At 47.8% G+C, this 27,095-nt stretch overlaps 1 protein-coding gene across 1 annotated transcript in view; it reads left to right on the top strand.

Annotated features, from left to right (window-relative positions):
* Positions 1-7,657: 7,657 nt before the first annotated feature.
* Positions 7,658-27,095, top strand: part of Shrm (shroom) — a 495,848-nt gene continuing 476,410 nt past the window's right edge. The window contains exon 1 of the mRNA XM_077703030.1: positions 7,658-8,283. Within this exon, the coding sequence (XP_077559156.1) occupies positions 8,116-8,283 (168 nt within the window). The 5' untranslated portion in view covers positions 7,658-8,115. The remainder of the gene's footprint in view (positions 8,284-27,095) is intronic.

Consider the following 27,095-nt stretch of genomic DNA (forward strand, 5'->3'; position numbering starts at 1 on the left):
TCCGTAATTTTTAATATTTTCCCTAATTTTTAGTTTTCCAAAATTTCGTCCGACCAATTATCAAAACTTACGTTTTTATAACTATTACATTCGGAACTTTCCCGAAATCTGCATTATTGTGGAAATGCAGGGCGTTACGCGATTCGCCGGTTTCCGTAATTATTTTATGTTTTTCCTATTTTTTTAGTTTTTCAAAATTTCGTTCGACCAATTATCTCAATTTACGCTATTATAAAAATACCGGTAGAACTTCTTAGAAATCTGCATTATTGTGGAAATGCAGGGCGTTGCACGGTCCGCCATCTTCCGTAATTTTTTTCTATTTTTCTTATCTTTTAGTTTTGGAAACTTTCGTTCGACCAATTATCTCCATTTACGCTATTATAACGATTACAATGAGAAATTTCGCGAAACCGGCATAATTGTAGATATACAGGGCATTTGTGTCATTTTCCGTACTTTTTTATACTTATCTTATTTCTTTTGTGGGTCAAAAACTTTGTTCGACCAATTATCTCTATTTACGCTAATATAACGATTACAGGTGGAACTTCCGCAAAAAAGCAAAAAAATAATAAAAAATAGAGTTCGCTTTGTCTTCGTTTGCCATGCCCAGAAGCACCTCCGATATCGAGCGCACAGGAACTTCCTAACTCCCGTTACGAAAAGAGAACTCCATGCTGAGCGGCATCCTGCACGTACGTTATGGCCTAACTTCTCTTGCCGGGACTTTCAACCGACCGTAAGGACGTTGCGGCTTTTGAACTCAAAAAACATCTGTGGTTCAACCGGAGTGCAAGCTGAGAATTTTCCAGATAAGGAGGACACATGCGACGATGATTGTATGTAGTTGACGTGTGAAACAAAACATACGTTGGGGAATTAAGGTAAGTTATTCATGCACTGGCGTGATCAGCATTACCATTAAGGTGAACTGCGTGGAGATTACACCCATAGGAGTCTACGATAAAGATCGTATACGTGCTTTCGTGCATGTTTTTGAATATTTTCTCTCTGAAAAAAAAAATGCTACTTGTTTACGTCCACATTGCATTTGAGTGAATTTTTGTCAACTTGTTTCAGGAGCGTGAGCATTTATGCAACTCTTGCTCGTTTTGGGCTTCTTCACAAAAGCCATGCCGCTTTTTTTTAGGGTAGGGGGGGTGGGGGGTTGCTTCTTTTGGGAGGATTATTTGCTTGGTAGCTCGGCCGCATCAGGCCATCCTGCAGACCACCGACATTTTGTGCACCCATATACGACGTGGTTTTGTCACATCGGTACAGGGATATCGTGCACCATCGACAAGCCGTGCAACCTAAAACTCGCTCCTAGATTCAGCTACATTTAAAATAACTTTTTATTCACGCCACTATTTATGTATTGTATGTGAACAAATAAAGAAACGAAATGATATAAAAGGAAAATGATTTAACGCCATATCTGCAAAAAAGATAAGGTGAAACTTACAAAGATGCCATTTTTTCTACGGTAACCAGGTATGTTCATGTCTTTTACTAGATTAATTTCTTATCGAAACCAAACTAAGTGTAAGCCAGCAGGAGTGAATTTTTTTCAAAAAATGTACACAACGCCAGCTCAGTGAGAGCAAGAGTTTTTCCGGCGCATTCTAACCGCTGAACAAATGCGCATACAGATTGGCGCCTCGCCATCTGCCATTTCTTACGGCCTGCGTCCCCAAAGCCGGAACGCACGGAGGCGTCGTTGCTTTTGCCGCTCTTTTTGGGAGCTATGGAAAGCCGGCGCCTGCAACGCGGCTCCAAGGGAATCCACAGGCGGCTGGCCGAGTGGGTGTCACGCCCGCGTTTGTATGCGCATTCGTATAACCTGAATTTCAATTCGCCGTCCTTGTTTCCTGCTCACGTCGTGTTTGCCTGCTGCCGTGCTTCAGAGTCACCCCGCGATCGTGTCGCCTTCGACGAGCATCGAGGTGAGCGAGCGAACGGAAGTGTTTGGCCAACGCAGACATGCCACTGATCCGAATAACGCCACTCCCATCGCAAACAGCTTTCGCCTCTAGCGGAGTATACGGGCCCGAGCGAGTTAAACCCACTTAGCGAGCATGCCTGTTGCCTTACGCGCATTCCCCACAATGTCGTTCGTCTTGGCGGACGTATCGGTGCAGTCGGGCATCCCATTCAAACACGCTTCGCGGTTCACTTTGGCAGTGGTCATTGTCAGGCGGTGCTGTTCTCGACCCACTTTTGCTTTCTTGTAAACCGTCCTTCTCGCACTCTCTTAGACCAACTCAACGGTTGCTGAACGGGAGAGTGTAATGGCCAGGGACGGTGGTTCGTTCGTATACGAGGGTGAGATTAAGACCGTCCACCCTGCCGGGGTTGGAGTTGCACTAAGTTGCGACTGAACAGGTCGCCACATCGATACTAAGGCGTGTAAGCAGTATTAGCGAACTAGTTCTAATTCTGACTGCGCGTTGTCACTGTTCTGGAATTTATTGCCCACTGCTCAGCCTTACGGAGGCAAGTTGGCTTTCACTGTAACGTTGGTTATTGCACTTTTTTTCTGATGATTACTGAAAAGAAATGAGCTGTGCATTACTGTGCGCAGAGTGAGGTTCATTGAGGAGATGATCGCATGCGGTCGGATAACTCGTGCCTGTACCACTAACCCTTGGTCATGGCCCCGCTCATAATTGTTGTAAAATTTATTATGAATAGGACGGCACTAGGCCTGTTGCAGTGGGAGGGGGAAAAGGGAAGGGGGTTACGTGCGTCGCACTATGGAGGCTTCACACGCAAATGTCCACAGTGAGAGTAGAATTCTCTTGTGGTCGCGTGTTGGCCGGATCCAGTCTGCGTATGTAGATACGGATGACGGGCGATGTTTGTCACGTGCGTCCTTCAGTCCTTCACAGTCCCACACCAGGTGACGCATGTTGGCTGGCTGGGCGGCCAAGCACACACTACACTGGGGCGGCGAGAAAGGTGGCGGGTTCGGCTGCTTGGAGCACTTCTGCGCGTGGTTCCACCTTGCCACCACGTCCTCCGTGACGGCAAAGCCGCTTCGTGCTTTCACCACGAACACTTGGGCGCCCCGGGGAAGACCCTTAGGTAGGGGATCCTCAAGGGGTGGTACGTGGGTCAGGAGCTCTTTGGACCTTTGAAGCTTGTTCCTTCTTCGCTTCTCTTCAGGGCTATGACTCAGGGCTTTGAGAGGAGTGAGCTCAAGCTGCGAGTGGTAGGAAGAGCGAGCCTCATTGGCCAGCTTGTGCACAGTCTCATTGCCCGTGTTGCCAGAGTGTCCTGGTACCCAGAGGACCTTGACATCAATATTGTTGTTCCGTTGTAGTTCGCGGCAAGTCTGCTTTATGGCATATTCCGTGGAGGTCACTCGCGGGGGTCCAACCAGGTTTTTGAGTGCCGTAGCACTGTCCGTTAAAACCCTGATCCGTCGTACTTGCTTGGTGCCATCTGTGGACAAGAATTCGAGCACCCAGAGGAGGCTAAGGTGAATGGCTCGGAGTTCGAGTTCGGTGGTTGAGGGGGTCTCTTCTAGAAGGAACCTTTCTGAGCGGTGGCCACCGTCCTCTCTTCTCGCTGCCATAGCTGCGATTCGGGCCTCGGGGTCCCATGAGCAGTCTGTATGGATGCGTAGCTCCTCCGGGTCAGGTTTATGTGCGTTAAGGGCCTGTGCTATTGTTTTTCACTGATGGGCGTATTTCTGTACGTTTGCCTTGCGCGATAGTGGCTTGAGATCGGTTATTTGGATGTCTTGCCACGGCGGAATGTGGAGTGAAACATCTTCTAGTACGGCTTACATCTGAGGGTCTTCATGTAGTAGGAGCCGCTGTCTTTGGAGAGTGTTCTGACGGCGGTCAGCCGCACCATTCCGTCGATCGTTTATTAGCTCCCGCAAAGGTGGGAGTCGCGCTTAACGGTACAGTTCGTCGATGCGTGTGTGCCGTGGCAGGCCGGTCACTACTCGCAGAGCAGCTCTATACATTGTTTCGAGCTTTTCAGTTTGTGCTTTCGTCAGGCGGTAGCACAGAGCACCATACGTGGCGCGTGAGACGAGCACGGCCTGAACTAGAGTGCGGGCTACCTCCGACGTGGCTCCTCCGAATTTGCTTGCGAGTCGTTTGATCAGGTGGAGGAGTTTTTTCCATGTAGGCGCCAGTTGTCTTAACCATTCGGTTGCACCTCCCCGCTCCGCGATGGGTATACCGAGGATCCTGATCCAGCCTGCGTCTGGTCGCTTTAGTGGTTTCCCCTCTAGCGAAAGGGATACCTTGGCTCGTTCTTCAGGAGTGCCTCCGATCAGTATATACTGTGCCTTCTCGACCGACAGCTGCATGCCGGTATACTCGAGGTATCGCTCCAGGGCGGAGAGTGCCTCCTGCAGTGCGGCCACAGCCAACTCCGTCTTTTTGTGGTCAGGGGCTTCAGTCCAGATGGTAATATCATCTGCGTACAGAGTAAAATGCACACCTCGAATTTTAGAGAGTTATTGGGTGAGCCCACGCATAACCACATTGAAAAGCAAGGGCGAGAGAATCAACCCCTGTGGAACCCCAACGCAGTTCGTGACGCTGGATGGTTCTGTATGCCCAGAGCGAATCTCAAAGGTTCGATTTGCAAGGAAGCTTCTGATGAAGTTTAACATCCTCTTGCCCGGATACGCCTCATGAAGTTCCCGTAGAAGGGCCTGGTGAGTCACGGAATCAAACGCTTTCTTGAGGTCCACCGCAACGAGAATGCTCGGCTGGAAAAACCGGCGAGGGCTCAAGATTCTCCTTAAAAGAAAGAGGCTATCATGAGTGCCAAGATTTTGACGGAATCCATAATAAAGTAGTACATTAAGTTAGGATGGGTTACAAATGAAAAAGTAACGGGCTTGGTAGAAGCCTGGCATTGACTGGTGTTGCACACGAGCCCTTTATTGGCCCGCGTAACTTTTCCCTCCCAGTATTTCTCTGCCGCCTTTCTTTTGCTGCATCGATCTTGTCAATGAAGGAATGGCCGAAAGCACAAAGTCGGCTGGAATTGCGTGAATTACGTGAATTATAAATGCATAGAATTCGGCCTTCAAAGAACCATCAACTTTGGTCATTTCAAGCGACAAAATAGAATTAACCTAAGCAGAACCTATCACCCAAAAAACAGACAGGTGGGAAACGTCGTGAAGTATGTACCTCAATCTCAAACAAAATTTTATGTCGCTATAATAGTAAACCAAATTTGGTCGTATCAAGCGACAAAAAAGAATTAACCGAAGCAGAACTTATCACCCAAAAAACAGGCAGGTAGGAACATCCTGAAATCTATACCTCAATCTCAAACAAAATTTAATGTCACTAAATCAGGTGAAGTTTGGGTTTTAGGACAGAACCGATGATGACCTGCTGAGTGAGTGGAGGTTTTTGGTCGCAGCCTCCAGAATTCCAGTAAGATTGAACTTGGGTGAGCTGAGGTTAAGGTGAGGTGAGACATCAGCGCGAATGCAATTATGCAATTGTGTTTTTTATTACTCATGACAAATGAATTAATGAATGAATTTATTGTCAAGGAAAAATGGAAAGGAAGGTCCACCAGCAGGCGTAATTTGTCACACCTAGGGGTGGACACCGGAACGCCTGCTGGTGTGGGGAAGGGGGGACGGGATGTCAGAAAGCTGGATAGGAGAGGCAAAGGAGAGATAGACTACAAGATATTAAAAATAAAAAAGAACAAAAGGAAAAAAAAAACCAGCACAAACACACATACACTCACCCGGCCATTAGTCGGTTTCGCTGCTACACACCCATGTACACCTCGGAAAGACATTTTGTCATGCTTCATTTATTCTGTCTTGCGGAAAGCTTACAGATACCAAAATAGTATCTCCCTAGGGCATTTTATTAAATATGTACTCCATATGACCCTCGTTTCACTATACACAATTACTATAAGAACCTAGTTTCACTACTATAAGCAAATGCACTAATTACTAGGCAGACATTTTTGGAGGGACAGTGTAAGAGGTCCGATATCAAAATATGGCGGTCTTAGTTCCTTATAATAAATGTTCCCATAAAATACCATGTACCGCTACAAAGCGTCGTGCACTGCGCTCCTATAAAGCCAGCTTCGCTCTTGTACACAAGAGCACTGCTGTGAATGCTTTTTTTCTCAGGCCATATCAGGAGCCTGGTATCAAAGTACACAGGCTGTAGCATCTTTTATAACAGCATTTTCGTATGCGGCAGAAGTGTGACACATCGTTACAGACGAACGGAAAAGTGGGCAGCCGATCACAAAATGTGCTTACGCCACAAGGCTACGCATCTCCTATGCTGCGACGCCTCGTCAAACGTTGCACACGAGGGCAACGACAACAATTGCCATTGTTTACGTTCGGCACGCGTTCAGCTTCAAGGGAGATGACAATGATTGTTTTGGCTGCTGATAGCTCACGCAGTGATGAGCACGGTGTCGGCAACTAAAGTGCTAACTGCTATCTTCTCGGTTAATCTCCTGCGCCGACGTGGACGGCAATGACGATGACCATTGGCGACAATTACGGTGGTTTGCATTCGGTCTGCTCAGCTTCTACAGGGTGAAGATAAAAAGATGAGGCGTAATGGAGAGGCGTCGATGAATGTTGGCTAGGAGGGGACTACGTGCGAATATTTGGAAAATGTGCGTTGTCGTCACCGTCATCATCCTTATAAATAAGCGCTGAGTAGGGCGTACCTTTTATGGTTTACCGTTAACTTATCCTGGTAAACGGATTCGGATGGCGTATGAAAGGAGCGGTGGCAACTGCGTGAGAGAGAACTTTGCCTTACAGTGGACGGGAGAATTATGAGGAGGACAATAGTAATAGAAGTGATTATGATTATGATGATGGTAGTGGTGGTGGGGTGGTTGGGGTGGTGGGGGTAGTGTTGTTGCTGCTACTGCTAATACAGTTGTTTTTTATGATGACGATGATGATGATGATCATTGCCGTTAACTTATCCTGGTAAACGGATTCGGATGGCGTATGAAAGGAGCCGTGGCAACTGCGTGAGAGAGAACTTTGCCTTACAGTGGACGGGAGAATCATGAGGAGGACAATAGTAATGGGAGTTATGATGATGATGGTAGTGGTGGGTGGGGGTAGTATTGTTGCTGCTACTACTACTACTACTACTACTACTACTACTACTACTACTACTACTACTACTACTACTGATGTTGTTGTTGCTGCTGCTGATGCTGCTGATGATGATTGCATAACTTCTCCCTGAGGAAGCGAACAATACCAAATTTTCTTAACTTAGCTCCAGTTGCTATTGAGGCCCTGATGTACATACACTCAGTATGGAGTCAGTAAGCCAACCCTTTCACTGCACTCTATGAGTGCCATAGTAGGAGCGAGCTCCTCCGGTGAAACGCTTCGGGGAGAAAGTGGGCCCCCGGTCGTCGCGCAGGAAGAACACGCCGACAGCCGTGTCACAGCCGCCTCTGGCGTCGGCGTCGACACTGAGTCTATCGGGGCCGAATCTGTCGGCCGGCGGCCAGCCACCTAGCGCCCTACAACACCGGCGGCTGCGGCGAAACCAGTTTGTTTATTGGTGATTGCGATGCGCGCCGCGCTTATCCCCGCAGCCTCCTCCTCCTCCTTGCCCGCTCCTCCTCCATCACTCGCGGGAGCCCTCGGGGCGGCGAAGCAGCAGCAGCAGCAGCTGCCGCACGCTGCTTGCTGCCAGCAGCAGACACGCACATTTCGCTCACATTCCCGCAACGGGACACCGCGGTCGAGCGCCGGCGGCGGCGGCGACATCATTGGCAGCCTCCAGCGCGACGTCCTCCTCCGGATGAGTGGTGAATAGTTAGCCGAAGCGGCCGTGAGACCATAGCGGTGGCAGACGGCGGCCGGCGCCCACCGTGATCGCGCGGGCCCACGTGGTCGGCGGAGAAACCGCGCATCGCCGGTACGACGTCCTCGACCCCGCAGAGCAGCCTCGAGCGGATGCCCCCGCCCCGGCATGGCTGCTACCGCGCACTGCTCCCGACGACGGCCTGCCGCGAGGACGCAGCCCAGAAGAGGTGCTGCCCCGGCGTCTGTGTGGCCGACGCCTCCGTGCCGTCAGTGCTCGCCGGTCCCATCCTATGTGCGCGTGTGACTGTGCCTGTGAAGGAGCTATGTGGAGGAGCACAACCGAGGGGGCCGGCGACGGCCTGGCAGGCTGCTGGTCGGCCGTCCTCAAAGGCGGCGCGCCCTGGGGATTTCAGCTGGACAGGGCACCCGGAGGACTGCCCGCAGTCGCCGTCTCGCAGGTCAGTGCCTGGCCCCGCCGCCCGGCAGGCGCCTCACTTTCACTCGGCCCGCATTCGGCTCGTGGTGACCGAACGACAGGTGGCCGCCGTCGGGCCACTTTCCGAGTGGTCGTAAAACGTTGGAGCCAGGTCGGTGCGCTTGATACGAGTGGTCGATGCAAGGACTGGTACAAACTCAAGCTGCTGGACAATCAGCGTGCGTCAGGCCGGAAGCATGGATATGGAAGTGTTGGAAATGATGTTAAGACACCTCCCCCTGCGTTATTCGGAGGTAGACCAAACCGAACCAAAGTTCAAAGCCAAATGTTCTTGCATATCAGTCCATGGTACTGAAGAGGGCGCTTTGTTTCGTTGAAGGTCTGACCACTCTTAACCCGCGAAGATAATCTCAGCGCAGCCACAAAGCAGGAAAACGAAATCTAGTGTACCTTTGTCTGAGAAAGCCGTCCAGTGTGTGAAATAAACCGTCTGTGAAGAAAGCCAGCGATGGAGGAAGCGAGGGAGGAGCGAGCAAGCAAGCTGTCATTCCTGGCACGTTGCGCTGGCTTGTATTCACTCTTGGGCCTTTGGTTAACTACCGGCGTGGCTGGGTCCCATGTGCTGGTAGGTTAGTGGGGGTTTGGCACAGTTTCCTCTTCTCTACGCCAGATGGCCCTGAAGATTTATTTACTTTCTACTTTTGCGATTTTTGGTACTAGCCGAGGCGAATTCTGGAAACCATGATTAATTAGTTGGAGGCTTAGGCGTTCTGACTTCATAACACTTCACAATAATTGTGTTTAAAGTTTCGAAATTCCACTTTTTCGTAAGAAAACGAGTCATGGTGAGTGGTTGTGATTTTCGAAACCGTGGAGCTTGGGTTTAATGCCAGCTACACACAAGGGTGTTTTATGTTCCAAATCTGTGGTGAAGGTGTTTACGGACACACGCACAAACATTCAAATATAGGTCGGGCGCTCTTCAAGGCAGCGTGTTACTAAGAAACAAAGCTACTGTGAGTGGCGGCAGTGTCCGCGATAACGAATACTGTGGCGGGCTGGGTGTAGGTAAAAATTACCCGGACATGATGGCTCTGGAAGGAACGGGCCCAGAAAAATTGGTCCAAAGACTACTGTGCCCATACGATTTTATTTAGCCATGGTTTTGTAACTATTTGCACCCGGAAATTATTCTCCGTTTCCCGGTGTATTCAGACATCGACTTCACGGAGCACCTTTCGTCGTCTGGTATACGTTTAGAATTCAGACAATTGACAAATAACAGCTGAAAACATGTTAAACTAGGAACCAACGTGGTCGACAACACGTGGTTTTGCACCCCTTTAAAATGGTTTATCGAGCTTCACATACCACTGGGACCTGCGTAAATGGCACGTGGACACTAGTGGTTAGTTACATTTGCTCAGGGTTCTATTTTTCGAAACAAGACAACTATAAAGCTTCCCTTTCACTTATGCGACGATACCGTCCACTTACGCAATCAAATATCTGCTGTTTAATTGCTGGCTTGTTCTTTACGTAATTAGCGTCATGACTGTGGACAGCCATGAGCTTTTGATCCCTTACCTAAGAGTCTTTCCCGGGGGCCAGAATGCTCGTGGGGCAAGCACGAACCGGCTTTGGCGTCAGGGAGGAAGAGAGAGAGAACATTTTATTGAGCATCTCCTTAGGTCAGAGGATACGCGTGGCCACAGAGGATACCTCGTCACGGAGGACGGGGTAACAAGTGGAACCACCCCAGAAGTACTCCAAATAGTCCTACCCACCTTATTCTCCGCCACCACTGGGTACGGTGTTCTTTGCCCCCCAGTCGGCCCAAATGCGCCACGGGTTGTGGGATTGTGAAGGATGAAGGACGCACATGAAAAAATGTCCCGCCATCCGTGCCCACACAGGAGGGCTGAATCCGGCCAGCGCGCAATCACTCGAGAATTATGCTCTCATTCTGGTGCTTTGCCTGTAAAGAGCTTCTGCAGTGTGACGCTCGTAATCCCCTTTCCCTTTTCCCGCTCCCTCCTAAACGGGCCTCGATTCATCATATTTCTCATAAAATTGACAACAAAAACAACAACGACGACGACGACAACAACAACAACAACAACAACAGCCGTGAGACTGGCTCAGGCTAGTGCACGCCTTCAAATCGCGCGTTCCCCCCCTCCCCAAGGTGGTGACCACTTTACTTGGAAGCTAGTCAGTTCGGCTCGTTCGTGCCCTCCGCAGTTAGACTGCCCTGCGAGATCGCCTACGGCCCATGGCCATGACAGCTTAAATGTAAATGTTTTTTCCTCAGGGCAGCTGTTACGTAACCAACGCGTTGGCTATTCATTAGGCACAATTAAGGCGCTCGCAAAGCTCAAGGTGCGGGTTATTACGCAGGCAGTACAGTGTAATGCTGGGCATGAGCTGACGTTTGCTGCTCACTTATAAGAATTATTACAGTACTTAACGCATGCTATTGTCACACAGGCCCACGCAATTGTTACAAAGCTCTGCGCTAGTCTTAAAAGCTCGAGATGTGCGCTTACATTCCAAACGCATGCCTTTATCCCTACATTCGTAACGAACGCACGCGTGAACATTTCGTGCGGTGTCAGTATACCTGAATTTGAGCACATGGTCCACTAATTTCGAAACTTGAATTGTAACTTTGCGCTGCGATGGCTTTTTAAAGCGAAGCTCTAGTGTTCTCACTGATGGAGTCTGTAACGCGAAAACGGATGAATTGAAAAAAAAAAAAAGAACGCTTCCGGTGTCCGGAATCAAATCTGGCTTCCTCGCGGTATGAAGCCGGCGTATATGCGATTTCTCCATTCGGGCGTGGTCGAAACTGGTTGGATTTGGAAAGGGGTGCACGGGTGTGGAAAATTATACAGGAAATTCCTCCACCCTCCCCTGTAAAAACGACGACGATCCGTCATGAAAAAGCTTCGCGTTCAACCATCGTCGTCGTTAGACGGAGGGGTGCCTTATTTTTTATTTATATCTTGGTACTTGATACACGTATGTGCAATAGTGTGTAGAATACAAGGGAAACGAGAAGGTTGAAATTAAATGAAAAAAAATTAAACTCCGGCATTATAGTAACTGCTATAGAGGGGGGAGGGAGGGAATGATGAACATCCAAGTGGAACAGGATACAAAAATAATTTTGCTCATAGTAACCCTTTAGATGAACTATCATTTGACTTAAGTGCGAATTTGAGGATACCATCGCCTCAGCGTGCCTTTCCAACTTACGCGTTTTCCATGAACTATCTGGAGTCATAAGGAAAATTTACCTAGTATCTGCTTGCTTTCAACATCATTTCTCATGGCACTTACCCCGTTCCGGTGTGCGGGCATTGAATCATCATGTCGGCCCGCAAAGCACCTCAGCTTGCCGATAGACTGCTATGAAAACGGCACGCGCTACTGGCAGGAACGGAAGAGACACTGCGTCGTATATAACTCTCATAGTACAGTAAACTCCCGTTAAGACGAACTCGAAGGGACCATGATAATTTGTTCGTCTTATCAAAAGTTCGTATACCCTCCCCCAAAAAAATCGGCAACACACCCAGGTGCATGCAAATATCTTGCTGCAAGACGGTGAATGAAGTATACCTACAATGGAGGAAAAAGATTTAAAAATCAGTTGTTTGAACGCAAAACTTGATAGAAGACTGTCTACAAGCGCTCTGTCCAGTCCAAGCGGCGTCGGAGAGCATACACCCGCCAACTCTAGCGACAACGCATCAGAGACAGAGATAGAACTCCTGGCTTTCTCGGCGGTGACGCGGTGGGATTTGCGACGCGAACCGACGCGAACTCACGTGCTCCCGCAGAAAAACTGCAGAGCGGCTACAAAACTCGCCCTCGCTCTTTTTTTTCTTTGCTTTGCCGCTGGCTGCCCGGGTTGAAGGGTGGGAGAAGTGGTAGCTTTATCCGCGTGTATTTTTTCTCGCTCCATCCCTTCCTTCGTGGCGCGAATTCGCGTCTCGTGGTGGTTTTATTTTACTTTTCTTTCCCTTTTGTCGCGTGAATGCCCCGCCGTACCCCGCCAAGATTTCTATGTTCGCTTCCCAGAATCTCCAGCAGTGGTCACCCTGGCAGTTGTTCGTCTTAACTGAAGGGTACGTGCAAGGCTGTTCGTCTTAAGCAGATTTTTTTTTTTTTTGCATTGGGTCTATGAAAAACCCAACAAACGTACTCAGGATGTTCGGCATAAGCGAGAATTGGTCTTGACCTAGTTCATCTTAACGGGAATTCACTGTATTGTGACACACATTACAGTATTGTGCTGTCCCGTTCATAGCACGACCTCGGCATTTCATAATGATAAATAAAAAAAAGTCTAGAAGCGGCAAATGTATGCTTCCAAATGTGTAGGCTTTGGGTGGCACGTACATGTCCCTTTTTTATTGGTCAGGACGTAAAATAGCAAGTACGGCGTGAGCAGCCCGTCGCTGTATGCCTGCTAGAAGGCTATCATGGCGGCATCAAAGAAAGCTGCCCGGGATGCTATCTCTCCATATCAAAGAGAATAATCCCTGGCTCTGTGTCTGTGTTCGGCCCTTTTTACATACCTCTGGCTATCACGTATTCCTTGTTGCCATGGCGACGACAACGCTGTGACACATTTATGACGAACGCCTCATCACGTGCACATTCGCGCCAGCCTGGCCGTACTGAGCACTATAATTCACTGTTTATCAGTCGCACAGCGTTCACGCAGGGTTCAATGCTCTAGGTGTTAAGTAGGCTCTGAAAAATGTGCTTGCTTGGAACAAGAATTAGGTCAGGTAGTTTATAAAAGGGCATTTTTTGTCGTATCAGGTGCTTATTCAGGCAGCCACTGCGTCATGGCTTTTGAGCGACCGCCATGTTGCCTAACGCTGCCGGCTCTCTGAGCTAGGCACCGGATTGGTTTCTTCCGTGTTAGCCCGGCAACGTCCACTGCTCCTGATCTCATCCATGACAAGAAGCTTCCGATGTCTGCCGCTAATCATATACGTACTCTCTGCCGGCAGAAGTAGGTTTCTTCAAGCCACCAGGCATATTAGACTGTTACTTGGTGGACGGTAACACGTTTTTTTCCTCTGAGTGGAGCGAGGGGGGGGGGAGGGGGGGGGGGGGGGCGTGTTACGCGTCGAAGCTACATCTTGGCTGTGACAAGCGCTGTAGAGGGAGGGCTGCGGATTAAAAAGTACACCATCTCCTCGAAGGGAACTATGTGGAGATGCAAAGCAGAATTGTTGGCGTCCATTCAGCTCATCGGACGGCGCAGCGTGTCTCAACCGAAGCAGCAACTGAGGGAGCGGCGTTCGGACCGGGTTTATTATATAGAGCAGATGGAGTGGAGAGGAGATGAGAGAGGAGACGCGCATGCGCGCTTATCGCGCAGCTGGCGTGGAAAGGGGGAGAGGAGGAGCAGCGCGCGCGCTATCGCACAGCTGGTGGGGAGAGGGGGAGAGGTGCGGACAACGGACGGACGCAGGACATAGCCCCAAGCAAGTGATGCTTTGCATCTAATATAGACCGTATGTGGAGCTTTAACTTGTGCCGAAATCTCGGCACACTGGCGTCTTTGTCTTTCGTCTCCTTTAAAAACACGGCTGGCATAGGAACCCGCCGCTTTGGGATCAGCAGCGCAGCACCTTGACCACTGAGCCGCCGCGGTGGGTCGGACCGTAACACTTTCACGTGTAAGGGCATATGGTGCTGGCTGTATACATAATGACTTTGTATAAGGCTAAAAGAGCTAGCCTTCGGTAATGGTCCTCGAAACAACAAAAAAAAAAAGTCGCCGATGAGCTGATTCTTCGCCAATTTCACAAAACTGAAATTTAATTTAATTTGGTGCCGAGCACGCGCTTATTAATATCCCTGTAACCTCACATTCAAGCGAAGATTAAGAAAAATTAAATTAAATAAAGAAATTAAATTAGAAAATTAACAAATATGTTACAGACACCACTGCGTTGGTTGACTGCGATATGCGAGAGCATCGTGCTTGAGATTCACGACGCAAACTTTTTTATATTCCGCCAACTTTATTCATTCATACTGTAAACGCTGTCTTCAGTCGTTGTAGAATGGTCGATGTCACTGTTCTTTTTCTGGTAAATTCAACTGCGGCAAAGACTTTGAGTAACTATTTTATTCATGCATGCTATCGGCATTCCATGGCTGGTTGCTTGCTAATCCACTGCTGGTTTCTAATATAGAGCCGAAAGGTCTTCATAAACGGTTCATGACGCAGTCATTGTTGTACGCGCGACTGCAGCGCACCCTTTCGAAACTGGTTTTGGGCGACTGCTTCTCAGCCTGGGTGCTAATGTGAAGGAGTGCGTGCTGCCGCTACGAGTACGTGCGGGGGGCGTATGGCTCATTTTTCTACGAGGCCAGACTGCCCAGAACGCATGCCCCAATAAAGGTAGGAGGTAAACAAAAGGAACAAACATGCGCAGCTGTCCATGCTTGTTGCCAGCCGTACCCGAATCTGAAAGCGGAATATTCCCCGCTTATTTCGCCGTAAGCCCCCCGAAACGTTTGTTTGCGCAGCGCGAACGTGCCACGGACTCTGCGCCTTTTAGTCCGCACCGCACCTAGCGTACGTGCGAACCCGCCTCATCACAGCCCGCGTTTTCGCATGTTCCTTGTTTTTGTACTCGGCGGGCGGCGAAGCGGCGACGGCGCGCGCATGTCTACCACACCGCCTTCTACGCTGCGCTTGCCGGAAAGGTCTTTATTATAACTACGTCCTTGCTCCAAATGCGGCGGGGTTTTCTTCCCGGGACGTGCGCGAGCCTTGCACGATCTGGCGCTTTCTTTTCTCGGCGGTCGAAAAAAAGAAGCATAAAAAAAAATGCCGTGGGGGAAAAACTCTTGCCAACGTGTTGAAATGCTTATGCGCAGTTATACAATGCCGAGCGCTTGAGCATTCAAGCTGGATGCAAGGGCACGCTGTGTAGAAAAGGCCCCGCCCGCCACGCGCGGACGCGAAGGTATTTGAATTGCGGCGTGAAAGCGCGTCGACACAGCGAGCTGTTCCTTCTTTTTTTTTCCGCGGTTGGATTGAATATGTATACCCCGCCCATTATTCACAGTGTTGCCTCTTTCTCTACGGTCCCCGCACTGCTGCAGCGCAGATGCCTGAAAGATCTGGCCGCCATTTTGTTTGCCGCATTCCGGCAGCTTGAAAAGGGTCCGTGTTGCTGCTATCAAATGGCTGTTTGCCTTCTGCAGTTGGCGAGTTCTATTGTAAGTAAACAGGACGCCCTCTGCTGGGATCATGAATTGTGCTCACTTTTGAGAATAACAGCAACAAAGCAATTAATAAGAGGTCCCTACGCGAGTTGAGCAGGGGATGCTCGCTAAATTACTTAAAAGTAGCTGTTGTTACAGATCGTTAATTTGTCTTATTCTGAGTAGAGCGAGCCGGTGTGTCAGGAACAGCAGCTTGCTTCCGGGACACATTCACATTCGCACCGTGGACTCCCTACGAGCATATCCATATAGCTTCGGTGTTCACAACGAAACGAAACCTCGTTATCAAACTGCGACTGGTCATTATTGACTGACGTAGCCTGCGAAAAAATGTTTCACGCTTACTGGATATTAATGGCGGCGAGTCGTAAAACCACGACTTCTCTAGTTGCCGTATGAAAACGACAGTACGGATGATACTTTCGTAAGACAGGAATGGCTGGGGGAACGTGAGGAGACCTTCGTCCTGAAGTGAACACAAGGATGATGATGATGATGATGATGATGCTCTGTAGCCGTCTGCACCAGTGCTTCTGTTTTTGCATCTGCGAGGCCACCGACCATAGCAGCAGCATGCCTTCCTAAGCGTGTACTCCGTGCTCGTAGCCATGCAGACTGCTTTCGTGTGCTGCTTTTTTGGCTTGCTATGTGTACTCGGCTTTCAGAAGGTTTCAGGCCCAGCTGTGGCAATGTAAGTTTTAAATGTTGCGTCAACTAACGCTCCCCACAGGGGCCTGTTCGATTTACCTGGACGGTCCGCAGGCAGTCCGAGGACTGCCCTCGGACCGGGAGCCCCATTGGAATACACGGGAAAATCGAGCGTCAGATCGAATCTAGGGCAGTCTGCGGGCGACCCGGGACTGGTAATCGAGGAGGCTTAGGATGTGCTCGTGCCCATCTTGATTGACATACAGCGCAGGCAAGTTTGAAACGAAAAGCTGCACTCAGCGGTCGGAGGTGGTGGGTTTCGTAAAATAAATTTACGAAATTTATTTAAGTTCAGCTTCTTCTCCCTAACAATTGAAAAATGGAATTTACTACCAGGTGAAATTAGTGCATTGCCTTTAGAAAAATTTCTGTGTAATTAAAATTGATTCTATTGCGTGAATTTTTGTATAATTCAATCATTCCTGTTTTGTTTTTACCTGTGTCTCAACTTCGGGAAACATGCGCGAGTTCTATTGAGTTGTGAATTATGCCTGAATTGATCTGTGCAGAATAGTGTTATTGCAGTCTATGTACATACCCACTCCTGCGATAGCCCAATTAGGCTGCAGTATGTAAAAATAAAATAAATAAATAAATAAAATGTATCTTTTTGTTAATGTAATAAAATTCGAGTTCTTATTGAACGTGTATTCATAATAGCCGGGTGTTTGCTCACCCTTGGTATGCCCTTGACTCAAATGTGCCCCAGGCTTCCTTCGCGTTCAGTAATGCTGACATGTAATAATCTGATTGCTGGTGCTACCAGTTGGCAAACCTCTTAAATGAATTTACACCCACACAGTTCGCCTTCTGTAGTATATATAGGCTATATAAGCATGATTTTGCTGGCTAAGGAAATTATTTAGTGCCACTCCCACAATGGACAAAATTTTTGTGACGCGTTTTTTAGTCTAATTGGAAGTTCCCTTCAATGGAGCCTTAACTAATTGCATGAAACGGCTATAGACTAAGCGTGCCACCATGTTAGACAGACGGATTCCAAGCGGATAGAGAACTACGAAGCAGCATTTGCCAAGCTTAAATCAAGAGAGAACTGCGTGGCTACAAAACTGGGTTGTGTTCGGATTCTTTCTTGAGCATTAAGTACTGTTACAGCGATAATAGGGGATGCGGGAAAATGCCGTTCTTATCCCAAGCGTTTGAGTGTCCGCTCTCTTATATAAAACGGCCTCCACTGACCTACCAATCGCAGTCTGAAATTAAAATTACAAGCAAAATCATTCTGGGATAATTGTCTTTAAATGTGCAGCATCCCCTAGCTTGGGATAATTACTCGCCATTACGTCCCGAGCATTCACTGGTAAGGATCTCTAAATCATTACGGGAAAGGAGTCAATGCAGTAGAGTGATTATAATTATGTTACATTACTATAATGCGAAGCATATTTTCAGTATACTGAAAACATGCTTCGCATTATACCCTAACGTTTGCTTCACTGCCATAATACCTTCAATACAGTGGTGCACCTTTTACAAGCAATCCGGAGATGGCTCGGCGTAAGAGGCTAGACGGTCTCACATCCGGCCAGAAAGATACCGTGAAGTGGATGAAGTAACCAAAGAATGATTCCCATTAAAACAGGAAAATAAATCACCACCTATACTTAATTATATGTAATGACAGTGGTGGATTAATAAACGGCATCAATTAGCTAAAATTTAAGCCGTTTCTTTTTACATACGTGCATCCAGAAAGCTCTTTGATAGCTCATTCCTGTTGTTGTTTTCTTGTTGTTTTGCGGAATTTCGTACCGCTATTAGGTACATAAATATGCTAGCACTTCGTTAAGTTTAATTCATTTTAACACGAAAGTGTTTTATTCCTGGATACACAAAGATTTTACCGACGCCATATCCGTCACGGAAATGACGCCAGTACAACGGAGCAAGCGGCCTGTAAAGGGTGCACCCCTGCACAGAGGGTCTTCGTGCGGGGAAGCAACCTTTAGTACTAAAGATTAATAAGAAAAGCCCTAGGATTTAAGGGTATCACAGACGAACTTAATTTCGAGTCTGTCGAGGGGACGAAAAGAAGATTAGAATGCTGGTGGACGAAAAGCAGAGAGGGGAATATTTCCTAGGCCAGTTACCACCTGTAACAGGAAAAAAAAAAGTATTTCGGGCCTAATAAGCTTTAGTGCCTGCCCTAAGCAGCGCTAGTATTAAACCAAGAGTGTAAAACATGATTATATTAGTCCTTTTTGGTAAGATGACATGTCATCACCCCGCTTCAAAGGGGAGACCAATAGCAATCATCATCAATCATCATCATCAGTACCTTATACTTAGGGTTGTTCGTTTTCGGGTTTTATATTTTAACACGAAAGTGTTTTATGCCGGTATACACCAAGATTTCGCTGACTTCATATCCCGTCATGGGAATGACGCCAGTATACCTTTGCCGAAGCGACCCGCCAGCAGGACGTCGCTCGCCAAGAACACCCACAAGACCGCCGCCGACCCGCAAATCATGCTCAGCTGCATATTTCGCTGCACATTTCACTTTCGTGTTTTACCGATTCCTATGACAGAGAAATCAACCAAGGTTTTTGGCATTCTTTTCTGGGCAATTCGTTTTTTGTCGGGCAGTTAAGAAGCAGGAATTACTGTAAACACAAATAAGTCACCGCAAACTTCAGGGATTATTGCAGAATCCAACCCAATTTCCTTTTGAGCTGCTGCAGCGACTGTCCTCTTCATACACATAGCAAAAGTTCATCATTGCCTGGAAATTTATGCGACGTGCAGTTCTTTTGCTACACCCGGGCAAACAATCAACGAGCTTCGCACAACAGGTGCTATAACGCTTTGGCCTGTTCGCATTTGTATTTTTTCAAAGCTCATAAATAATTGAGGCACTGTAAGCTTTGCCCAAACATGATTCATAACATGACCCGCGCTAGGTGCAAATATTTAGAGCTTGCCATATTCAGTTATTTCAGAGCAGGCAGGCGAACATTTGCGCCCTTTGTAAAACTCCTCTAAATACGGCCAAAACGCGTGCAGTATAACTTTCCCCACAGCGCGTAATTAGCCCACAGTAGCGGATGTTTCTCACCCATCGCCGCTAATTTAAACTTGGTGTGAAACAGTTAGTTATCCCAGGAGAGCAGAAAATATGTGTATAACGCTTTGTAGCCTTTGCATATCAGTATTTCTTTTTTTTTTCCAAAGCCTGTAATTCAATCACGCACTTGAAACGTTGGCTGTACATGACGGCATTATCTCACCTACATCCCACGGAAACGTGAACTACACGCCATATTTAAGTCTTTCAGCACAGCGTGCAAACATTGTGTGGACTTTGCATAACCCCTCTAAAAGGGGAAAAACGCTTATTTTGTAATTTACCCAAAAGAGTCTAACTAACCCGCAGGCCTGAAATTGTCACCGCACATCACTCTTGACATGCCCCACGTAAACCTCCCTAGTTGAACTCTGTGCGATGTTCGTTTTCTCATGGCCGAAGAAAACCGACGCATAACGTTCCCGAACGGTTCTATAGTCCCGCCAACAGCTTCGTTGTAAATATTAAAAGTAATCGTTCTCTTGGACGAATGAGAGCGCACCAACCCGGAAAGGAACAAACTACATTTTTTTAACACGCAAAACATCTATAGGTAGAGGCATCAACTGACCGAAACATCGGACCGGTCCGTTTTACATATGAAGCAACGCAAAGAACGGAATATTCGCGGGCGAGAGCAGACGCGGAGGACCTTCGTGGGAGCTGATAAACTTGGGCGTATACCTGCTACTGGCAACTTACTGATTCCACTTCTCGGAATGAAAAACGGGAGCAAAAGGAAGTTTCCAGCCTTTGCATAGATAGCATCTGTAATTCCAGCTTGTTAACCCACAATAAAGACGTTTATGGGCGGACAAACACTCTACGACCTCAGATAAAACTACACAGCGAACTCTGCTGGGTCGAACTCCTTGTAGGAGTGGTATTGACATCTCTAAGTATTTGGAGTCGCCAGAACCTATTTTGGTCGTCCCTGTAAACACGGCTGTGGTAAAAAAAATGAACTAAAGAGAAAACGGAGCTTAGAGGATGGTGACAGAAAAATGCGAACGTTGAAAAGGAGGAAGCGTTTACTTCGGTGATAACGCTGGACAATGAAAGTACAGTAGGAGTTTGTTGAGAACCATAATCCGAACGTTCGACCTGTAATACTGGCGCCCATGCTTGACGTTTCAATTCCGAATCGGAAAAAATAATTTATAGTTCGAATTTTAACGACCACAGATTCTCCGAAAGCCATCTTCTGCTGCTGTGGCAGCATTTCCACTTTCCGCTATCGTGTTCGTCCCTTTTGTACTCGCCGAGTTGGAACACAGCACATGTGTACTGATATGGGTACGAAAATATCGGGGAAGCGGCCTAAGACAGGCCCGGCAAGTCCTAGACTGGCTGACGGGCCGATATCGCTCTTGGAATCCGCATGTATAAATGCAAATAAGCGGCCGAGTAAGGTCTGATTGGATATGTCAAGCCGCGTGGCCTCCACTTCAAGGAAGCTATAAACGGCATATCATGCCTTAACGAAATACCTGTGTGACATGTTCTCTATTTGCTCCAAACCTACGCATCGAGAGGAGGAAAGAAATCAGGGCTAGATTAATTCCGATTTTACGATGGTCTTGGACGACAACGGTTGATCTCAAGGAAAACAGCGGAGTGAGTGGTTATGTTCCTGTTTTTCGTTCTTGGCTTCAGAAATCGTTAAACCAACTTGCGATATGTCCTTGCTTGGGACTATACACGAAAGTGCCCGCGTCTATGTACCATGCATGTGTTCAGCCATACAGTGGTTTTAAGGGGCGCTTTGAGTGCGGCTATATAAGTTATATATCGATATCGGGTATATCGAAAGAGACAAGGTTACACCTGACAACACCAACAGTTGAAAGCTGTATACACAGGTGGAAAAAAAGGTGGGGAGATTCAAGAATGCTTTCTGCATCGCTTTGCTCTGTGTAAAGCAGACTAGAGTGAAAAATTATGGGATGCGTTTCTGTTTCCCGGAGACATTCGAGATACTTTGGCAACTCCGGTTCTAAAGTAATTATAAGACAGCAAAAACCGGAAGAGAAGAAGGGCATTTCCGTTACACACATCCGGCACGCTACTTCCGGTATGGTTCCCTGTTATTTACAAGCTTCGTTAAAACGCACTCCGTGCCATGGTCTCTTGGGACAAATCCGCTTTCTCTTCTGTGATTCCGTGGTCTTGCAGAAGCCTCAATAAATTTTAGTGCTCGATAAACAGCCGGCGTTCCCGAATATTCTAATGACATTGGGAAACGCATTGAGCATGTTTTCACTTTGTTCTCTGCTGAAGCATGAAGCCAGGCTTAATCATTTTCCGCTCGTATATAGCCTCCCTGACAAATGCCAAGATCATGTTTGAAAAGAGTCGGCGGTCTGTTTATCATAACTTATTGACGCCAGCCTTATTTGAAACGCTGGTGGCTGAAATCGTTCCGTCCCGGCCAGGCCGCATATCTGTACATGGCTAAATGGTGATCGTATACATTCATCTTTTCGGCTGTTAACTGAAGTCGTTGCACCGCCGAAAGTCGCGAAGAAAGCGTTCCTCACCAGAACAGCATCAGGCAACCCTGTTTTAGTGTTCTAGAGTAACAGGAACAATGATCGCTTGTCTTTGTCATTTGGTTCAGAGCATTGAGAGGAGAATTTTCTTTTCTGCCTGTGGTTTCATGCATGAATGGTGGGGGGGAGTTGGGGAAAGAAGGGGGGGGGGGGGCTCCCAGTTCAGCGTGTCCCTATTTCACATTCTCAAGCAATTATACACATGATTGGGTTTTCCCTATCCCCCAAACCTGCAGTGCTGCCTGGTACGGTATACAATACTTCACGTTGCACTGTGTCTAAACTGACTTGCAACCATGCAGATGACGTTCATCTTAAGCGCACAAAAAACACACGGACACAAAGACAAGGACAAGCGCTTGTCCTTGTCTTCTGTGTCCGTGTGTTTTTTGTGCGCTTTTAAGGTGAATGTTATGGAATACCAACGAGCCCGAATGCAAGCCATTCTTCACGCAGATGAACCTGTGGTGCAAGTTTGTCCCTTGAAGGGCTTTTATAGTTATAGAGTATAAGGTTTCGTTTCATTTCATTTCATTTCATTTCATTTATTAGTTCTTTAAAGGCCCGAAGGCATTACATAGGGTATAACGAACTAGTTGTAAGGACGCAGGTACAATGTACCCGGCACAGTAGCAGGTACGAAGGGAACGGAGGAAGCGCGGTTTATAGCAATAAATCCTGAAATTTTCATGGACCCTCAACATCCAAAACGCTCAGCGGGGGGAAAATGACCGCGGGATGTGGGCGAAGATCGAAATATTGGTTCACCGCGTCGGAGACATTCAAAATAATAACGATTGTAAATTAGACTACCGAGAACCGGTTGGCAAAGAGGCGCAACGTTGCCCCTTCGGGCCCTAGGTGAAGTTTTCGTCGCTTAACATATTTTTTTTTAATTACTTGTCGCCTTTCGCGTCAGTGCGTTTTTAATATATGTAGAGCAGTTTAGTTCGCTGATGAATATCAGATGCGAGAAAATGAGCACCAGATACGCAAAACTCCGGACTCCGTTCAGAAGTGTCTTGTACTGTTCCGCTATCATCCATCACTGAGACAAATCACGTATACAGGAACGGCGCGGGAAGTGATAAAACCAAATTAAAATAAAAAATGTTACGCTACCTCGCTATCTTAAACTTAAATGAGACCAAATATCGCCGAAAGAGGTCCTAAATAGGAGCTGGTTTAGCAGGATTTCCAAGCCTCATCGTTCTCGTTTCTTCACCTTCTGAAACCCTGGGGGAGCTCGCAATCGCCAGAGATATAATTCTTACGTCTGCTTTGATTTTTACGTTGTGTTGCTTTTGATAGTAATTAAAATTGTTATTGGAGCTGATAATAAAGCACCAGCAGCGACTTGTCACTTGCGTTCGCGAACTGCGGAAGTGCGACTCCATCTATGACTCTTCCGCGTCATAGTCACACTGCAGCCGTATAGTCCCAAGCCGTAGTCAGCCGTGTCATGATCAGACAGGCAGAGACTTTCCCGGTAATCCAGACGAGGCTAGTCGCGCCTTCACTTAAAGTATACTTGAGTTGTTTATAAACGTTTAACATTGCCTATCAGATTAAAGTATAGAATGCCTCGGTCCTTTTTTGAGTTCTATCGGGTGACTTACAGGCGGCAGAGAGAGAGAGAGAGAGAGAGAGAGAGAGAGAGAGAGAGAGAGAGAGAGAGAGAGAGAGAGAGAGAGAGAGAGAGAGAGAGAGAGAGAATACTTTATTCTCTAAACAGCCCTAGTTCGGACAGTCGTGCCACAGTCTCTTCATTAGGAGACGGCTGGTCCGTAGAAGAGTTCGGAGATGCCCTTCCTTTTGCACCATCATTCTCGCCTCCTTGCTGACGTCGGCTGCGACGCAATGTTGGAGTGTCCTCGGGAGTTATATCTAACGCATTGTAAGAATGCTTAATCGTCGGTTTAACATGCGTGTGACAAAGCAATAAGTCATTACCGTAAAATGTGTGAAAAATTAGAGATTTGGAGATTCCAATAGCGTCGAATCACATTGTGAGCCACTGCGATGTAACTGCCATGGTTCGCAAAGCGGCCGCAAGGGGCGCAACGTGTCTTCTTTTCTTATGGAGATGGCAGACGAAGTAAAGCTCTGGGGTTCATTACGGTAGTGAAATTACGCAATGCAGAAACAAATACCATTTCGACAAATTTAACGGTGTCTTTCTAACAGTGTTACCTCAACATTACAACCGCACCGATTCACCACTCGTGAATGTGGTGCAGCGGTCTGTTTTAAGACCACAAGGAAGGAAAAAAGAAGGCGACAACTTTTTTTTATCGAATCAGGTTTAGAGCGTGTGGCCACTCGCAGGACCGCACACAATGTGAAGTGGCCAGTAATGCAGCCTAGGTGGTTTAGAATTAGAAACAGCGCAGCAGAGAAAGTCGGCCTTTCTGATGTTTTCCTTCACTCCACCACCGCAAAAACAAAGTGAAACAATGAACTTGTGTTCTCCAGTCTTCCTAAAATTGTGATTTCCACCGCAATATGGCCAAATGACTCGACTTCAACCATCTGTGGCCCACTCATGCGGGACGCGGAGTTGTGAGAGAGAGAGAGAATTCTCTTTAATGTGAACTGGTGAGGTCAGCCCTGCTAGGGACAGGGCTTGCTACACCAGATGGGGGGTGACTACGTTAATGTGTGGTGAATATCAGACATTAGGGTTACAGCAGGAAGAAGACAAACATGAAATGCTAAAAAAAGAAAAAAAAGACAAGAAAAACAAGAGAATGCTGCCAACAGAGTCCGGACATACAAATACAATTGAAAAGAAAATTGTTAATGGAATCGCTGACACAAAATGAAAAGCGTAACTCTACGGGGTTTCTCTATATAGACAGACGTGGCAACATTCAAAATGTGCGCCCCTTGCCAGGATTCCTTACGGCGCGGTGCTGTCGCTGTACGACAAACGGATACGATACAGCTCCGCTGGTCACACACCCTCGCATGGTGGAATGGCCTTGATTTTTATTTTTTTACTTTTTCGGGCAGGTTATGATACTTTGGACAAAACTCGCTCATGAAACTCGAGAGCGAACTCGGCTTAATTTAGCGCCGCAGCTGAGGGGTTAAAGAATTCCGACCTACACTGAAGTCCAAACGCTAACATTTGTCTGCAGTTTTTTATGGGATGAGCTCGAAAACCAGCCACCAAAAAAGAAAGAAAAAAAGAAGGTGGGGTGGTGGGCAAGTTCTTAATGATAAAGAAGAAACGTGAATACGGATACAAGGAACTCAACAGGGTGGCACGAGAGGTTGCGGGCGTGGGAGGCCAACCGGTCACCTTATTACCGCTGTTTCTTCTATCTTAGCCGTAAAACTCGATCGTTTTCAAACCCGACGCCTCAACCTACTTCGAACAGCGCGCTGCACCTTCAGACCTTGACCTGAACTACATATGTGCCTACTAAGGCTGTCCCGCGAACCGCAATTCAATCCAACGAACTATACAGCCGCGCACCTGACGACGATAATGCATCTTACGTCTTTGTGGTGGGGGGTACAACACCAAGGACACGTTTTTGTTTCTCCTACCAGCAACTAGAGCAGAACGACACCTACGAGCTGCCTCCCCACTATTTATAACCAACTGTCGACTGGCGGAGGAGGGCGAGGAGGAAGCGACGTTTCTTATTCCGTTCGGTGCGGCGAGCTGTGGTGACCCTCCATATTTCAGAATGCGGTCGAGGCGACGCGACGCGTGGTCAGGGGAAGAAAGAGCGACTGGCGCCGGCTGTCCGCGCCACACGACTCTGCTGGCTGCGGCCATGGGGCGCGCGCGCCGAAGCGGCCCATTTCAACGTGTCTTCCGATTTCTCGATTATCAATTTCGGTAGGGAGGAGGAGGGGGGGGGGGGGGTTACTTCGCACGTCCCGTGGTGCAGCAGGCCCTTTCCTTTGTTTTGTCGTCGTTGTCGTCGTGCTGGCCTTGGGACAGGAATGCGGCTCGCGCTTTCCATTCTCCCCGGCGCTTCTCTATTCTCTCTCGTCGCTACCCGCATATGAATTCCGCGGGCGTCTTTGTCGCGCGGATCCGGTAGCGCAGTCACGGAATGAGCGGCCTGTTTAATTGTGCAGGCGGGGACTCGAAAGAGCATTACAGACGGAAGGAAAGTGAGAAGAGGCAAACAGCCAGTTTTAGGGGCGAAGCACCTCAGGACCTCGCTTTGCCCGGGGCTTGGGGTTCGTGTACACAATGTTGCGCATGGGCTAGGAGCATTGCATTGAATTGGATTGGATTTGCAAGGAGTGGATTAGATTAAATTGAATTGTATTGGATTGGATTGGATTGGGCCTGTATATACTGTACACACGCGCTGTCATTTATATTTTTTTCATGCGCGAGTGGGGAATGCCACGGGATATTTACGGTAAGAATAATCCCCAATGCTTCTCCCACTCGTCATGATTCACTTCGTGGAGATGCGTGAATTTTTTCTTTCTTTATACCACGGAAGCAATATTCTGCCTGCACTTACGTCACGAAATCATTTTACCCCAACCTTGCACCGTCATCAGCAGCCGAAAAGCCAGTTTTATGGTCATTTTATGCTAATGGCCTCTCTTGTAATTTGATTTATTGTAGGGTTTAACGCGCCGGCGCTACACAGGCGATGAGGCGCGCCGTAGTGGAGGGCTCCGGATTAATTTTGACCACCTGGGGGTCTTAGCATGCGCCGAAATCTCGAACACACGGGCGTTTTTGCTTTTAGCCTCCATCAGAAAAGCGGCCACCGCGGCCGGGAATCGAACTCGCGTCATTGTGCTCAGCAGCAGAACGTCATAGCCACTGCGCCACCGCGGCGGGTGCCTCATGAGCTTTCAAGTCGCCCACGCTTCCCGCCTCCCCATGCCACTATGAAGAAGCGCCAGTGTACTGCGTGGATACAACTGCTGGCTGGTACTTTTCCGAATCCCGTGGCCTGGATTCATATATACCGTTCAAGTTGCATGATTGCAACTTTTTCCCTATAGTCCTCCATGAACTTGTTTGTGAAAATAAGCATTCATTTGTTCAGCATTCATTCACCTATCTAGTCGTGCTAGAACCGTGCATCCCTTACTTTTATTAAATGGCAATGTTCTTCTAAACCTTCCACGCTTAGATCACGTGTGCAGGCCACCACACTACAGCAGTAGAAAACATGCCTGCTCGGCTCGGATGCTGACCAAAAAGCTTTCGTCCAACTA

Source organism: Haemaphysalis longicornis, unplaced genomic scaffold (genome assembly GCF_048455015.1).
Source record: "Haemaphysalis longicornis isolate Haplotype H1 unplaced genomic scaffold, Haemaphysalis longicornis Haplotype H1 scaffold_3, whole genome shotgun sequence".
NCBI lineage: Eukaryota > Metazoa > Arthropoda > Arachnida > Ixodida > Ixodidae > Haemaphysalis > Haemaphysalis longicornis.